The 14,248-nt window shown below is 38.3% G+C and overlaps 1 protein-coding gene across 8 annotated transcripts in view; it reads right to left on the bottom strand.

Moving 5' to 3' along the window:
* The window catches only part of PLEKHA8 (pleckstrin homology domain containing A8), a 75,546-nt gene that overhangs the window by 20,649 nt on the left and 40,649 nt on the right, over positions 1-14,248 (bottom strand). For 3 of the 8 annotated variants that reach the window (XM_029233768.1, XM_029233774.1, XM_029233773.1), the window contains exons 5-12: positions 11,002-11,172; positions 9,945-9,985; positions 7,979-8,136; positions 5,465-5,624; positions 4,970-5,055; positions 631-689; positions 375-437; positions 116-246 (exon numbers count right to left, since the gene is read on the bottom strand). In XM_029233768.1, coding sequence (XP_029089601.1) covers positions 116-246; positions 375-437; positions 631-689; positions 4,970-5,055; positions 5,465-5,624; positions 7,979-8,136; positions 9,945-9,985; positions 11,002-11,172 — 869 coding nt within the window. Of the gene's footprint in view, positions 1-115; positions 247-374; positions 438-630; positions 690-3,363; positions 3,466-4,969; positions 5,625-7,978; positions 8,137-9,944; positions 9,986-11,001; positions 11,173-14,248 lie in introns of those variants that run through there. The other 5 variants (XM_029233770.1, XM_029233772.1, XM_029233771.1 and 2 more) reach the window with 5 other exon arrangements.

Genomic DNA, 14,248 nt, shown 5'->3' with positions numbered 1-14,248 from the left:
CATGGGTTACAGCTTTCACTCAGAAGCAGCCTCTTTTGCATAACAATTTTTTTTGGTAGGGGTAACATTTCAACTAAGCTGGATTTCAACTGCTGCCCCACCCCAGTTGCCTCACCTCTTCAGCCACAGGAGGGCTTCTGTAGCTGAGTTCCTAACCTGGGCTACGTCGGCCTCCACTTCGTGCAGCACTATTTTCTGCAGTGTGGTAAACTCCTCTTTGTTGGTTATATACTTCTGATTTACTTTCTGCAGGAGAAGCAGGGAAATAACCTAAGTTAAAAGTGCTAAGGCTATCAAGCAAGTCAGTTTACTGTTGAGACCTAAGTTTGTCAACCAGGCCTCTAAGAAATCAAAATGAATTAAGCCTCTCTTACCTTCGTCCTTATGCTTTCCAAGTAATCTGTTTTATTTGTTTGAGGATTCTTGTTAGGCTTAGGCTAGAATTAAATAGTTTTAGGGTTTTAAAGTACTGTTTTTAAAGTATTTTTTCCTCTGAGAAAGGTTCTTACAGCTGGCCTATACTTTTCATCCCGAGTATAAAACTCAACAATCATTTGTTTCTGAATGAGATTTCATGCAACTACTCCCTCCAAATATACAGTCTCCACGGAGACAAGCCAGTATATTCACCTTAATATTTCCAACTAGATCCATTTTAACAGGAGCAAACACTGTAGGGCCAAGTTTGTCTAGAAGAAAAGATTGAAAACATCTTTGAAAAAGCAATTTTTTCAAGTGGAAAATATTTTTTATAGTAGCAATGAATTTAACAGGTCCCCCCCACCCCCCGGCAAACTTTTATTTTTTGCTTTTAAATCATTTTCTAAACATAAGCTTCAAAGGTTCCTGCCACACTGTCATTGCTTTTTTCTACTTCACTGCTCTGAAGTGAATAACTATAATAAGGGCCTAAGGGCAGGTGAGGATAACCTTATAAGTTTAGAATGCGCATTGTAATCCTTAGGGCTGCACTGTCCAATACGGTAGCCAGTAGATGTGTGGCTATTGAGCCCTTGGAATGTACCGATTCCAAACTGAAATATGCCGTAAGTATAAATATATACCAGATTTCAAAGACTTAGTACCAAAAAAAGAATGCCAAATATCTCAATAATGATTCTTTTATATTGATTCCATGTTCAGATGATATATTGTATATACCAAGTTAGATAAAATACATTATTAAAATTAGTTTTATCTGTTTAGCTTTACAATTTTAATATTCTTGCCAGAAAATTTAAAATTATATATGTAGTCTGAATATTTTTGTTGGATAAGAGCAACTAAAAATAGTAACACAAAGGGGTATAGCCAAAAAGCCAAAAGAGAAAATATAATAAAATTCTAAAAAATACTTGACTCATCCAAAAGAAAGGCAGGAACAAAGATAGGTAGCTAAAAAGCTAAAAGAGGAAATAAAACAGAATACAAAAAAATAACTGATTAATTGGGTGGAAATCAAGAAAGGAGTAAACAAGGAAGAACACACGAGACAAACAGACAATGAGTAGCAAGATGGTAGAAACAGACAGCAAGATAGCAGGCTTAAATTCATCCAAACAATGTAATTTATTACATTGAGTACAAGAAAAAAACATGATAATTTCAATAAACACAGAAAAATATATTTTATAAATTAACTCATTCATGATTGTAAAAAACAACTCAATGTAGAAGTCAATTGTATCTATATGCTATTAATAAACAACTGGAAAATGAAATACTTTTCATGATAGCATAAAAAAACATAAAATTCTAAAAGTTATTCCTAACAAAAGATGTGTAAGACCTTTACACGATACAAAATGTTGTGAAAATAAAGAAGACCTAAGTAAGTGAGAGATACAGCACATTCATGGATTAGAAGACTCAATGTTGTTTAAGATGTCAATTTCCTACTAATTGGTTTACAGATTCAATGTAATCCTAATCAAGATCCCAACAGGATTTTTTTTTTTAAAGAAATAGTAAGAAAATCATATATGTTTATTGAAAGGTTTTCAAGATTCATTACTTCAAAAAAAAATCACAATGGGACACATAGAATAAGCTCTCTTTTGTGTCTTATATAATACAGTATGTCTTATTCAGAAATGCCTCTATCTATTCAAAAAAATCAGTTGGTAGTACTTATGTTTTACTTACTCTCACTAAGTTTTGAGTGGTTTACTGGCTTAGTACAGAAAACCAGTACATTTATCAGAATACTGCATTTTACTATCTTACTCCTTTTTTTATTCCTAAATCATAGTCGTTTTCTGTTTCTGTGTATGTTTGGGATATATGTAATGAGATTTATTTTTATTTATACAGAGAAATATTTATGGTTTCTCTGATTTTCAGGTTTAAGACTTAAGACTCCTGGCATCTTCATGATAAGAGGGATAACTTGTACTACTGGCCATAACTACTGTGTAGGGTGGAATTGGAGTTACCTTGTAGCTCTCCCATCAGACTGCTATTCTATCCTGCCTCCTACTGTCATACATGCTTATCAAAGAATGTATGGTCCCAGGAATCCTACAGGAAAAAATAATCCCCTTCAACCTCTAGTCCCAGTGTGTATATATATAGACTCTCCTTTCTTTGGCCAACTGGACCATGTGGAAGCCACCTGCATGCCACCCTACTCTGTGGGCTCCACTTTGTCCTTGCTTATCCTATCCAGGAGAGTGAAGAGGAGTCGTGGAAGGAGGATGGGAACTTTGATACCCTCCACACATCTTTGGAAAGGTCCACTCTAGTACACTGACCCCTGGATATGGTCTTAGTTTTTCTCTTTGATCTGTATCAGGGCTCTTCTTCCTCTCTGGGGTTGAATTAGTGGGATGAGCAGCTTTGCTTTTTCCCTTAAAGTAATGGGAAGCACGCATGGCCCATGATTCTTCCCCCGCCGCCCCACACACTGTATTTTATTTTTACAAGAGATAAATAAACTGACACCAAGCATTGTAAATGGATGACCACAACAAAAGCAACAATGATTGCAATTACCAAACATGAGACACACTCATACTATGTCATAATACTGACATTCATTTTAACAGCTAAAATTTATATGGACATGCAAAGGACCTAGAATTGCCAAAACATCTTGAAAAAGAAGAACAAAACTGGAAGAATATATTATCTGATTTCAAGCCTTACACAGTAATTAAGATACTATAATACTAGGATGAGGAAAAAAACCAGACGGTTGAAACAAAAGAAAGTCCAGAAATAGACCCACACTTATAGGGTCAACTGGTTTTCAAAGCGCTGCCAAGGTGATATAAAAGGGAAAAAAGATACTTTTTCAACAAATGGTTCTTGAACAACCAGATAAAGGAAAAAAAAAAAGAAAGAAGGAATCTCATCCCTTACCTCACACCACATAAAAAACTGATTCCAAGATGGATCACAGATGTAAACTTAAAATCAAAAATAAAAAGTGTAGAAGACAACACAGAAGACTATCTTCATGACCTTGGGGATAAGCAAAGATCTTTTAGGATACTGAAAGCACTAACTATAAAAGAATAAAACATAGATAAATTGGATTTAATGAAAATTTAAAACCCTGCTCTTCAAAAGGCATCATTAAGAAAAGAAATGAACAAGTCATAGTCTGGGGGAAAATATTCATAATGAGTATGTCTAAAATGAAATGTTATTCAGAACATACAAAGAACTCTTTCAATTCAATAATAAAAAGAAAATTAACCAACTTTTAAAAATAGGTTGAAGATTTGAACAGACTTCACAATGGAAGAGATAGCAATGGTCGATAACCATATGAAAAAGTGCTCAACATCATTAGTCACCAGAGAAATACAAATTAAAGCCACAAGATACCACCAAACACTCACAGAAATGGCTAAAACCAAAAATACTGACACCACCAAGTGCTAGTGAGGATGTGAAGCAACCAGAATATTCATATTTTGCTCTTGGAAGTACACAACGGCACAACCACTCTTTATGAAATTACAGGTATAAACCCTATGAATCAGCAATCCCACCCCTAGGCGTTTACTCAGTAATGAAAACATGTGCCCACAGACACAAAAACGTTCAGAGCAATTTCACTTATAATAGCGCCAAACAAGAAACTACCCAAATGTTTATCAGTAGGAGAATGAATAAACAAATGGGATATAGTCACTTAATAGAATACTATTCAGCAGTAGAAAGGGATGAGCTACTAATACATGTAACAACAAAGGTGAAAACGTTATACTATCAAGAGTGTAATAATGCAAGAGTACGTAACATGATTCCACTTATGTGAAATTTTAGAACACGCAAAACTAATCTATGGTGACAGAAATCAGTATGGTTGCCTTGGGCTGGGTGACAGGTTGTGGACTGACTGGCATAGGGAACATTCTGGGGTGATGAAAACATTCTCTGCCTTGATAGAGGTGTGGATTACATAGGTAGATGCATTTGTCAAAACTCACTGAATTATAACAGTTAAGTTCTATGCAAGATATACCTTGATTTAAAAAAGAGATACAGAGTTAAGTGGATTATATAGCAAATTTCAACACATTAGCAATTCCTGGTACTACTGGCTCTATAAAAAGTAAATGTAATTTAAACTTAAATAAAGTTATATATATATATATCTTTTTAATCTGAAAAAAGTTTTAGCTGGTAAAATGTTTTTTCATAGTACCAACAGATTTGAAGATCTGTTCCTCAACTACTTTCACTTTTGCTCTTAAGTAAGATTTCTAGAAAACAGAATTCCCTTTTTTCATTACACAACTCTAAGATCAATATTAATCATAATTAGAAATGAAATGGAAATATGTAATAATGCTTAAGGTCGCACAGTTTTAACTATATGTGCCTAGTGATATGAAGAGGTAGATAAGAAGGGTCATCTCACTGCACACATAGTTCAGCATATTTCTACTACAAAATAACTGCAGTGAAACAGATTCTAGAGACTATGAATTTAAGGCAAATCCAGCAAGCTTACCTAATACTGGAACCACAGCATAACATGATGCTAAGAATGCTTCTGTGGGAATGCCACTGTCTTCCAGAAGTTCAATGTCACTAAAGCTAAACAATTTGGTGATACAGAGGAGGAAAGAGTGAAAACACAACATTAGCATGCTCTGCAGTTCAGGGGCAGTCGTGAAAACAGCTGCCCCTCTGTAGGTCAAATCATTTAACTTCATCTCACAAATATGCCCCAGTGACTGTTCTTCTATTATAACACAGTCTAATAAAATCATTTTCCAAAGATAATCCACCAAAGCAAGCTAAAACTTGTTGACCGAGTATACTCTCACAATCCAGTTCCTTCTCATCCACTGCTTCAGGCAAGGTGAACAGTAAAGGAGATGCTTGGTATGCCACATTCTCTATTCTGTTAGGATACGCCATCCCCTGAAAGGAACACCAACATTGACTTTCCAGAAGGAAAGCTCGTATCCAACTGTCAGTGATTTTAGAGAGTACAGAATACCTGGTGTTCATGGTACTAAAGAAAGTTGGGATGACTTCTTGGCCTTCTTCCCAGTGGGCTTCTGGAGAGCTGCTTGAGGAGTGTGATTCAGACTGCGCCAAGTGGCTGTCATGATTTCCCAGGTTTTCCTCTCCATCTTCCTTTATCATTTCACGTTGGACTGTAAAGCAGGAGATACCTACTACTAACCTTTTATTTATGTATTATAAGATTACTATATATATCTATTCATTGTTGAACATTTTTAACACAGAAAAGTATACAGAAAGAAAAATCAGTGAAATACTACACATATACACACAAACAAAATTGAGTTTAAATACATGTAGATTTCCATCCAGCCTGTTTTCACTGAATGGTATATCATGAATATTTTCATTATCATTCAATACTCTTCAAAACATGGTTTTAATGACCATGTAACATTGAATCATGTTTATGTGGTGGGCATTTAGGTAGTTTCTAAACTTTCAGTATTATAAATAGAGTTGAGCCTCAATATTGGTGTATTCTGTCTTTGTGGATTTGCCTACTTGCTGAAGTGTATTTGTAATACTAAAATCCACGCTCATGGCACTCTTGCAGTCATTTTGGATATGTGCAGAGTGGTGAAAAAATTTGAGCTACCTGACACGCATGTTCCCAGCTGAGGTCGAACAAGGTGACACTCTGCCTTCTTGTTTCACCTTTCATACTGTACGCAAGTGTGTTTATTTAGTGCCATTTTTTTTTTTTGCATTCTTGTGCATTTTGTTGTTGATTTTGCTGTTTAAAAGGACCCCCAAGTGTAGCGCTGCCTAGTGTTCCTAAGCACAAGAAGGCTGTGATGTGCCTTATGGAAAAACACGTGTTATATAAGCTTATATAAGATAAGCTTCGTGGGCTTCCCTGGTGGCGCAGTGGTTGAGAGTCCGCCTGCCGATGCAGGGAACGTGGGTTTGTGCCCCTGTCCGGGAGGATTCCACGTGCCGTGGAGCGGCTGGGCCCGTGAGCCATGGCCGCTGGGCCTAGGCCACAGCAGTGAGAGGCCCGCGTACCGCAAAAAAAAAAAAAAAAAAAAAGAGATAAGCTTCGTTCAGGCATGAGTTATAGTGCTGTTGGCCATGGGTTCAATGTTAATGAGTCAGCAATATATATAAACAAGGTATCTTTTTTTTTTTTCCTTTAGGAGGAAGGACTCTTTTCTTTTTAATTTTTATTGGAGTATAGTTGATTTACAATGTTGTGTTAGTTTCAGGTGTACAGCAAAGTGAATCAGTTATACATATATCCACTCTTTTTTAGATTCTTTTCCCATATAGGCCATTACAGAGTACTGAGTAGAGTCCCCTGTGCTATACGGTAGTTCCTTATTAGTTACCTATTTTATATATAGTAGTATGTATATGTCAATCCCAATCTTCCAATTTATCTCTCTCCCCAACAAGGTGTCTTTAAACAGAGACACAAAAAACAACATGTTCTGATCAGCTGATGAAAATGTGAAAAGAGGCTTGCAGGAACCTAACCATGTATTTCCCCTAGGAGCAACGGTTCAGTATTTTCTAATTCAGTGTTTGCAGTGACTTTATAGAACAAAACTACCATGAGTAATGAGAATTAACTGTAATGTCATAAAGGACATCCCTGTCCACATATATTTGTCTTTAAATCTGACTATTCCCTGAGGACAAATTCCTAGAAAAAAATTATTGGGTCAAATAAATAATAGTACTGTTTTGACAGAAATTCTCCTGTCTATTATTTTCTCAAGGGATAAGACTTCAGTGATGTATGGATTGCTTGCTGCAGGTTAACAGCTATGAAAATGCATCTTTTCTTCCCCCCACTCACCAGAGGAGATGAGGAAGAAACTTTTAAAACAATTTTATTTTCAAACTATTTAGTACACACTTATAACACAATTAAAAACTCTAAGATGGTTGTCATGGACTGATCTGAAGTTGGTTTCAGTAGCTAGAGCCAATGAAATTAGTAAATCGAAAAGGGCAGCACTTTCAACTACAGGTTATCACCTAAAACTTGGGAATTTGGCTTGATGAACACAGAGACGGCCAGGCGAAAGTCTGATGGTGGTTGGTGAATTCGGACATCCTCAGGCCTCACCAGAAACCAGGAGGATGGAAAACTGAACTGCCATAACTCTGCAGACTCTTAAGTCTCACATCATAGTCTATGTTCAATGGACTTTGAAATTCTGAGCAGAAGGCCCTAATACTCATACTCTCTTAAAAAGTCAGCACAGACAGCTACAGCTCACTGAAGCCCATGGACATCACAGCTAAGAACAGTGAGTGGGAAACTCCTCTTCATTCTGCCTTTTCAATAGGGGGGTCAGGTGGGTTGGCAGAACGTTTCCAAGTGAACTCTGTTATCTTACGAACAGCTGCCTCGGGAGCTACCTAGCACGCTGTCTTGAGGTCAATCCCTATCAAGTGTCGCATCATGGATAATGAATCAAAGCCCCATGATCCTTTTATTCAATGGTTTGCCTCACATCTTTTTTGTTTTTACCTGTTATATTATCATCTGTATTTTCTTCACTTGATATGCTGCGATCTGTCTCTGCAGGTTTCAAACATAAGGAGCTCTTGTTTTTCATTAGGATTTCTTCATCATCATTTATCTCCATATGTAAAGATCCGTTCTCACAGCTGTTTAACTCTGTTTGCCTAAAATTTTTTTAAAAGGAAAAAAGCCAAGAAGTCCAATTATTTGGTCATAAATAGACTGCACAGATAGATCCTATTCTGAGGGATGGGGAAGGGTCCACAACCACAATGACCAACTCCTTTTAACGCTGATTGAAAAACAGAACTGTTAAATCAAGTCAAATCTCTCACCCCACCCTCCTGCCTCAAAGGCAGGTATCCTCCTGTGCTGGGAGCAGGCCTGTCTCCAGGCTGAAGTTCAGAGACCAAAGAGCCATTCATGGCTCTTCATGCACCCTCAGCTGACTCCAACTTCCTGCTCCCCACCAGCAACAGGAAAAATTCACTGATAGCACCTGGGTTTTCAATCAGCTTTTCTACAGGTACCACATTCAACACTTTTTCTCACTTTCCTCAGCTTCTCCCCGGAAGGTTTCTTCCTCTCTCCTCACCTCTCAAATCACTGGCCACTTCCATTTGTTTGCCTAGCAGTTAACTGTCTAGAAGCCACAGCTGTGGTCAAGGAAGACCAAAAAAAACCCAGGAGGACACAATACATCCTGAGTATCTGTTGCTCTTTAGGGTAATATAAAAGGCTATTTAACATGCAAGTGAAATAACTGATTCTGTTAAAGGGACAATCATAACATCTTATTATAAATAACTAGACTCAGCCAAATTAGAACAAAACCATTTTCTTCTAATAAGAATAAAGGGAAAAGGTCCAAGCTACATGTTGACTCCAGGAAAAGCATTTGTTTTTCTAAAAAAAATACCGTATTTCAACTTGGCAATTAAAAATATAGGAGTATATTGATGAAATACCTCAAAAGAAAACAAAACATCTACAAAGATGTTCCTAGTAGAAATATTTAGATCAGGAGAAAATTATTAACCAAATTGGGGAACAATCCTTGTACTAAAGAAACAAACAACTGTATATAAAGAGATGAAAATATTAAATAATAACTTGAAAGGACAAATACATGGACAATGTCAAAATACAGGAATGCTTATATGAAATAATAACTGAATAAAGACCCTAAATAATAGGAACACAACTGTGTAAACGTGTACTTTTTTTCAGTAGTTCAGATTTTGATATTATGTTCTTTTTCCAACCTGTAAAGCTACCTAAGATTTTTATTTTTAAATGAAACAAAATAGCACTGTCTTTTCTGATAAAACCACATTTAAATCAATGCTCGGCTCCTTCACAAGAGAGGAGGTTCCAATACTCAGTACAACAGAGAAATGAAAAGTTATTAGATGTGGTGGGTGAGATCCATATCCTGGGGAAATGCAAACATCTTCCCTAGTAGTCAGTGCTGAATGAAAGATTTGCAGTGCTTCAGGTTCACCTCTGGTATCATCTCAAACCATGAGAAAAACCACCACATGATTTCTTTTCTTTTTAAAATTTATTTATTATTTTTGGCTGTGTTGGGTCATTGTTGCTGCACATGGGCTTTCTCTAGTTGCAGTGAGCAGGGGCTACTCTTTGTAGCTGTGCATGGGCTTCTCAATGTGGTGGCTTCTCTTGTTGTGGAGCACGGGCTCTAGAACACGTGGGCTTCAGTAGATGCGGCGCGTGGGCTCTAGAGCACAGGCTCAGTAGTTGTGGCACACGGGCTTAGTTGCTCCACGGCAAGTGGGATCTTCCCGGACTAGGGCTCGAACCCGTGTCCCCTGCATTGGTGGGCGGATTCTTAACCACTGCACCACCAGGGAAGCCCACCACATAATTTCTTAAAAAAAAAAAACAAGGAATACCAATATCCTTATTCTATATTTTTAGAAAGAAGAAAAAACAAAAAATGTTACTGTACCTTTCCAATGAATTATGAATTGGTACAATAGGATGTTTCATCTTTAAAAGAAGCAAAGAAAAGAAAATTCACATGTTAAACTCCCAACAGAATATATTTAGAGTTTTATCACATATGAAAGTGGTAAATATGATCATAACACACACTGCCCCACTCAAGAGGAATAATTTTAGGTCTTCCCAAAAGAAAGGAGTCATTGATCCCAACCAGTCTCAAATAAGGATACCCAAATTTCTAAGAAAAAGGAAGATGGTCTTTTGAAGGGCCTAATTACCATATTTATACCCTTGGTGGTTAGCTTTCTTGTAATTACTATTACACTCATTAAATATTATTAAATACCAAACTATGATACAGCATTGTATCAAACACTGGAAGCATAAAGGTAAACAGTATGGGGTTCTTGCCCTTAAGGTACTTTCAATATAGAATAAGGCTAAAATAGGGGTATGCGTAGAGGAGGAACTCTTAGCCCAACTAAGGGATTCAGGGAAAGAGAGATTAAATTTTGAAGGATGAATAAGAGCTAAGCAGGGCAAGACAGGTGAGAAGGGCATTCTTGGTACTGGGAAATGGCCCAAAGAAGTGGGGGAGCTACAAGCAGTTAATACATTCAAGCCAGGTTATGAAAAAGAAAGAGGTTGGTGATGTGGGAAGGGGCTAAGACGTTTTGACTTTAACCTGTAGGCAGTGAGGGAGCCACTAAAAGGTTTAGGTAAAGTGGCCCAATTTACACTGCATGAACAGAAACACTGTAGGCTGCCTCAAGAGTCGAGCTGAAGGCAACTAGTTAGAAGGCTGTCACCAATCTCAGCAAGGCTCCCTGGACAAGGAGGCTGGAGACAAGAAACTAGCTACATCAGACAGACATGTTCAGGTGGTAAAACTGCCAACACTAACTGACTGGATACAAGGGGCTAAGGGCATATATAATAGTGGACATAAAAGAAAGTCCACCACAAAAATGTCTTTATCAGTTGCCAAAGGGTGATGGAGAACTTAGCTCAGTGTATCACTTTCTTAACTTTTCATCATGCCCTACTGCAGCCAAGCTGACCTGGTCTGTTACCTTGTTGGACTTGAGCATGGCCAGCTGAGGTGATCCTGGGGGAGTGCGATAGAGCAGCTCAGAAGTGAAGGCTGCGTTTGCGATCTGCATGCATTCTTCCAAAGTCTTCAGAAAAGTATTGCAGGTTGATTTCAGCAGAGTTCCCACATCAATTCCCTCCTACAAAACAACCAGGGTGAAGACTCCTTTACCTTGCCAAAAAGGAAAAAGCCCAGTTGTGGAAAGTCCTTAGAGGTTTTATCCAGCTAATAACGGGTGATAACAATAATCATATACCCGTCTGTTTTGCTGGAAAAATATGTGTATCAGTTATAAAAGAAAAAGACTGAGCAAGTCCAACTTATCTATTAATCATACTCAAGCCTTACCCTCAATCTGCCCTTCATGCTCACCCACCACTCCAACTGAAGGCAACGACTTCTCTCAACTCAACAACACTATATGACAGCACTTTTTCAGGTGCTAGGCGCTGAGCCCTTGTGGAGTTTGCGGTCTCTAAGGGGTGGCAGACACCAAACAGAATTACATGGACTGAAGACCAGGGGGATCAATGGAAAAATGTCTCCCACTGTCTGAGTAAAAATGAAGTTCTAGAATAGAAGCATTAGAAACCACAAATCACAGTACAGATGAGTCTTTCAGTACAGATGAGTCTAAGAGGTTTCAGCAACTGGAATTATTCTGAATATCTAATCATTTTTTTCTCCAAGTTATTTCACTTGCTCAGGTTGTTTTTCCTCTGGATATTGATATTAATAAGTTGTTCAGGAAACTGAGGCTACCCCCTGACTAGAGAGTTTGGTAACCACATCTTAGTGGTATTAAAGTTACCAGATTGGGCCCAAGATGGAGTCACTCATGCTAAGTCTCACAACAGCAAACCAAAAACTTATCCAAGTTTCTATGCTGGGCTCTCCCAGAAAAGGCAGGCCTAGGTCAACCAATCAGTGCTTGCCTGCTCAGCACAAGTTAGTGTACTGACCTGGCTCCAAGACTTCCCTTTGCTCCATATAAGAAAAGTAACCCTGCTTTAACCATTCAGCAAATGCCCAGTATAACTTCCTTGTTCCTGTTCACTTTGGTCCATAAAGATCTCTAGCCTAGTACAGCTCTTCACAGCTCTTTTCTATCTGCTAGACTGGATGCTGCCCGATTTATGAATTGCTGAATAAAGCTAATAAGATTTTTAAATTTTACTCAGTTGAATTTTGTTCTTTAACCATAGCCTCCATAGTTTCCTCAATTTTGTATTTCTAACAAGCTAGATGTTACTGGTCGTGAACCACTATTTTTCAGACACCAATTACAATGTGTGGTTTTTTTCCACACCACCAAGAAATTCTTGGACACCAGCTGGGTGTCTTACAATTCTGACACAATTTACCTGGAAATAGTGTCAGATCTCACAGGTTAAGCGCTCAGTCCTACAAGACTGCTCCCCACCCCCACTTCAGACACCAATGGCAAGTTCAGGGTGTCAGTTGTACTACTGACTGACCCACTCTAGAATGAAGATTCCAACAACCCCCTCCTTGTGTTTAGTTACTTTGCCAGAGCAGCTCACAGAACTAAAAGAAACATTTAACTTATTAGACTGCCAGTATATTATAAAAGCATATAACTCAGGAACAGCCAGATGGAAGAGATGCATAGGGCAAGGCATGTGGGAAGAGGCTTGGCACTTCCATGCTCCCTGAGTATGCCACTCTCCCCAGTCAACACATATTCACCAACTCGGGAGCTCTCCAAACCCCATGCTGTGGGTTATGTAAGCTTCGTTAAATGGGCAGGATTGATTAAATCATTGGCCAAGGGTGACTGAAGTCAATCTTCAGTCCCTCTCCCCTCCCAGGAGGTGAGGGGGTAGGAATGAAAGTTCCAACCCTCTAATCACTTGCTTGGGTCTACAGTCAACCAGAGCCTCTATCCTTAGTATTTTCCAATTAACATAACAAAGACACTTTTTATCACCTGGAAATTCCAAGGGTTATTTTTTGGAGCTCTGTGCCAAAACCTAGACAAAGACCAAACATATATTTCTTATTATAAATCACAATATCATAACCACAGTTTCATAAGCAAGTTCCCAAGGCACTTACTATAAACACTTCCTAGAATTAAACATTGCTGTGTTCACTTTTTCCCTTCCTACTAGACCAGGGCTGCTCTACCTTGGCATCACTGGCATTTGGGGTTGGCTTATTGGAGCAGGGGATATAGGGGGAGTGGCTCTCCTATCCATTGCAGATATTATGCAGCGTCCGGCCTCTACCCCTTAGATGCCAACAGCACTCCCCCAGTAGTGACAACCAAAAGTGTCTCAGACGTTGCCCAATGTCTCCTGAGGAGCAAAACTGCTCTGGGTTGAGAATCAATGCTCTAGTCTCTAACATCCCAAAAGCAGGACTGAAGTGTTTTGGTACCCCTCCCATCTCCCTCCCCCAGCACAGTATCTTGTACACGATAGGCAGTTGCTGAATGAGTAAGAGAGACCCCCAAAAAGTGAGTGAAAGTGAGTTAAACCACCTTTATTAGAAAAACTTAGAGCACATATATTACTAGTAGCATAGTGATACACCACCTAAGAAAAGTAATTTAAACCCATTAATTATAATCTACAGATTCTTCATTTTGTGGGCACTGTTTTTCAGATAACTTCTCTGAGAGCAGAGCAGAGACCCCTCTCTGGTTAATGTGAACCATTCAATACATAGCTTAACCCCAGATAGACCTTTTAATATATGTTTTAGAATGAGTAAATAACAATTTCATTAATAAATGATAAAAATCGCAATCCTTGCTGATGATGGAGAGAAATGAAGCTGTGTCTCTATCTTTGAAAGCACTAGTCTCTACTCAAGCAGAACATCTATTGCGGTGAAATAAAATCCTGTTACAGTCTCATCAGAGGTGACAGATACATATTACTGACAGACATGATGCTGTCACCTTAGGAGCCACATGCGTAGTATAGAAATGGCTCTGCCAGACAGCAAACTGGGGAGACACATATTTTAGTACATCAGTACTAAAGTTAAAAGTTCCAAAATTATCAATTAATTAATCCTGAATTCATCCCAGGAAGGAAAACTATATGCTTCCATATGCTGAAATGCACACACTTCTCTTTGTTGAAGTCTGTCACTTTTTTTCTCTGAAAAACAGTAAATTCCAAGGTAGGGATTATGTGAGAATAAGCAGCACCTGTAAGCAACATCTGGTGCTACTTGTCACG

The sequence above is a fragment of the Monodon monoceros genome, unplaced genomic scaffold (assembly GCF_005190385.1).
Source record: "Monodon monoceros isolate NGI ecotype Baffin Bay Population unplaced genomic scaffold, NGI_Narwhal_1 Super_Scaffold_2, whole genome shotgun sequence".
Lineage (NCBI taxonomy): Eukaryota > Metazoa > Chordata > Mammalia > Artiodactyla > Monodontidae > Monodon > Monodon monoceros.
This window is presented reverse-complemented; position numbering and strand designations above follow the sequence as displayed.